The sequence below is a fragment of the Procambarus clarkii genome, chromosome 31 (genome assembly GCF_040958095.1).
Source record: "Procambarus clarkii isolate CNS0578487 chromosome 31, FALCON_Pclarkii_2.0, whole genome shotgun sequence".
Taxonomy (NCBI): Eukaryota; Metazoa; Arthropoda; class Malacostraca; order Decapoda; family Cambaridae; genus Procambarus; species Procambarus clarkii.
The window spans coordinates 11,748,832-11,751,381 of record NC_091180.1 but is presented as its reverse complement, the minus strand read 5'-3'; the positions used below and the strand labels follow the sequence as shown (position 1 = coordinate 11,751,381).

Here is a 2,550-nt window from a genome sequence, read left to right as displayed (position 1 = left end):
TTGTTTGAGATGTCAAGAGTTGACATGTTTCACGGGTAGCGTGGAGAAAACATAGTGAAGAAGATTGATAGCCGAGAAGAAGAAATGAGAAGAGATAGTATGCGTAAAGGGATGCTTACGAGCACTCTGGGAAAGGTAGAGTGGACGAGTACTGTTAAGTGTAATACAGTGCTCGAGGAAACCTTGAGAGAACGAAGAAGAGTTGAAGGAGAAGAAATGGAGTTGTGTAGAGGTGAGAGGTGTGAGAAGAGGATGACGATGCTGTAAGCATGGAGGAGTAGAAGAAAGCCGAGGATTCGAGGGAAGTCGAAGAGGATGAAGTCTCGAATAAATGAGGAGACGAAAGAAGGGATCGTCGGTGAGGACGAGAAAGTGAAGTACGATGACAGGAGACGGAAGTATGATGACATTAGATGGAAGCGTGAAGACGACAGAGTGAATAAGGTTGATGTGAGACTGAAGCGTGATGAACCGAAGCACGAGGACGACAGAAGAGGTACAGATCACAGATGTCTGTCTCTGGACGTGAGGAGTGCAAGGAGAAGAAGAAACAGCGGAGGAAAACAGTAAGTAGAGTGGACTGATGGAGTGCAGGTGTCCAAGGGGGACAGCCTAGCCAAGGTGTGAAAGCCAGATCGTTCAAGAGAAGACCACGTTTCTAGCGAGTTGTGAGCCAGATGTTGCAAGGAGCAACGGATTATTTACAGACTCCTGGAGGGAGTATGTAAACAGATCAACTGGTTGAACCAATCGGTTGGAGAACGAGACAGTGTGGTGGCGGATGCGTTATCCCGAGCCTTGCCACTGGAATAACTCTCAAAATAAGGAGAGGGATCCCAGGTAGCTGAGAAATGAGTTTACCCCTGAGAGTTATTCTGTCAGACCTGACCTAACTAAGAGGTTACAGAGATATAAACCCGGAAATGTATAATAAACACTCGATTAAGTTTGATAAATAGTTTAAAAGTATGAACAGTAAATAAGAATATAAATAAATGACTGGACATGAGACGTAGAGAATTTGCTGGAGGTGTGAGGCTCACTTTAGGGGGGGCCTTTGACCTTACTTGAGCTGAAGAAATCGTGATGGGTGAGCGTGCTTCATTTGAGCCCCTGGTGAAGAAGAACCCCTGTTTGAGATACCTTCAAAAGGAAGGAAGTGGGTAGACGTTTTGACTGTGGAATAAGTATGTGGAAGTGTCAGCTCAAGTCGTGGACTGCAGGGGAGAGTGTGAAGCAGTCTTTAAAGCAGTTTTGTGGGCAGCTTAGACCTCCCCGGTGGCGACCGCTCAGCCAGTGAGCGCTGCGAGCGGACCAAATTCTGTGGTAAGCCATTTTAAATCAGTTGACAGTGGTTGTCTTGTAGTTGGTCATGTGCCCAGCAACCGTAGCGAATGTTTATTGATATATTAGGCATATTTTGTTAAGGCAGAAAGCCTAAATAAGGGAATAAAGATGAGGAAGCCAGCTGGAGGGACGAGCGATACATCCTTCCTCGCCGAGCTCCTGAGGGCAACTGAGGGATAGCCGCCAGCTGCCTCTAGAGCGAGGAACCCGGCTGGGAGGAGGATGGACCAGCCCAAACGTAGGGGAGTCCCCCTCACAGCATGTTGGAAGCAGAGAGATGTCGGGTGAAGACATTTGTCTTGTATGAGTATATTTTACTTATTTGTTTGTAGGGAAACATTTTTATTAGCTTATCGACGGGTTGCAAGTTTGTTCGGAGGAGAAGTTGCTGAAGGAACTTCGAGCGCAGTAGAGAGTTAGTGGATGAAACTTGAAGCCTGTTGGAGGAACAGTGTACACTGTGGAAGAGCAGTCCCCACAGTGAGGAGTTGGACCTCAAGCTGTGAGGAAGAACAGTGAAGGGAAGTTTCAGGTGCTTCTGTGACACCAGTGGTGAAGCATCATTGCTGTTCAGGGAAAACTTCATGATGCAGCGGCCTGGAAGAGCTGTAGAGGACCCTGGTAGATAATTGTGGAGGAGCCTGATGACGTTCAGGGTGGTGAGCCTCCAGGTGTAGAGAGGAGGTTCTTATTGTTTACCTGTAGGGAGTTGATGGAGTGTGTGAGTGTCACTGGCGTGCATGACGCAGTGGCAGGTGAGTGACTGACTATTGTTGGTATCGAGGAATGTTTATACTGGTGTCTGTAGTGTTTCAGCCATAGGCTGGATTCCTTGTGTATATTTATTTATATATATTCTAGGACTGATAGTGCTGTATCATATTACAAGATTTAACCCACTTGGTGAGGTTGGAAGCATAAGTGGCGAGCGAGGAGTTGGCTCGCCACTTACACCACTTGGTATAAGCAGCTGATAGAGTCATGATGGTGATGGATTGCAAACTGTCTATAATAGTATAGTGTGTTGGAGTCATATTATTGTTCTTGTATATGTGTCGTACATGTTCATTGTCAAAGTAAATGTGTATAAATTTGCTGGTGTTTGCCCTTGTCCTAGTGAGGCTTCCCAGAAAGTAGAAGAGATAAAGAGAGAGAGAGAGAGTAAGCACCACTGCTGTGGACAGGGTGGTATAGAATTATAAT

At 46.2% G+C, this 2,550-nt stretch overlaps 1 protein-coding gene across 1 annotated transcript in view; it reads left to right on the top strand.

Annotated features, from left to right (window-relative positions):
- Positions 1 to 315: 315 nt before the first annotated feature.
- LOC138370173 (putative golgin subfamily A member 6-like protein 3) overlaps positions 316 to 2,550 on the top strand; it is a 21,618-nt gene continuing 19,383 nt past the window's right edge. Inside the window, exons 1-2 of the mRNA XM_069334161.1 lie at positions 316 to 566; positions 1,680 to 1,762. Coding sequence (XP_069190262.1) covers positions 316 to 566; positions 1,680 to 1,762 — 334 coding nt within the window. The remainder of the gene's footprint in view (positions 567 to 1,679; positions 1,763 to 2,550) is intronic.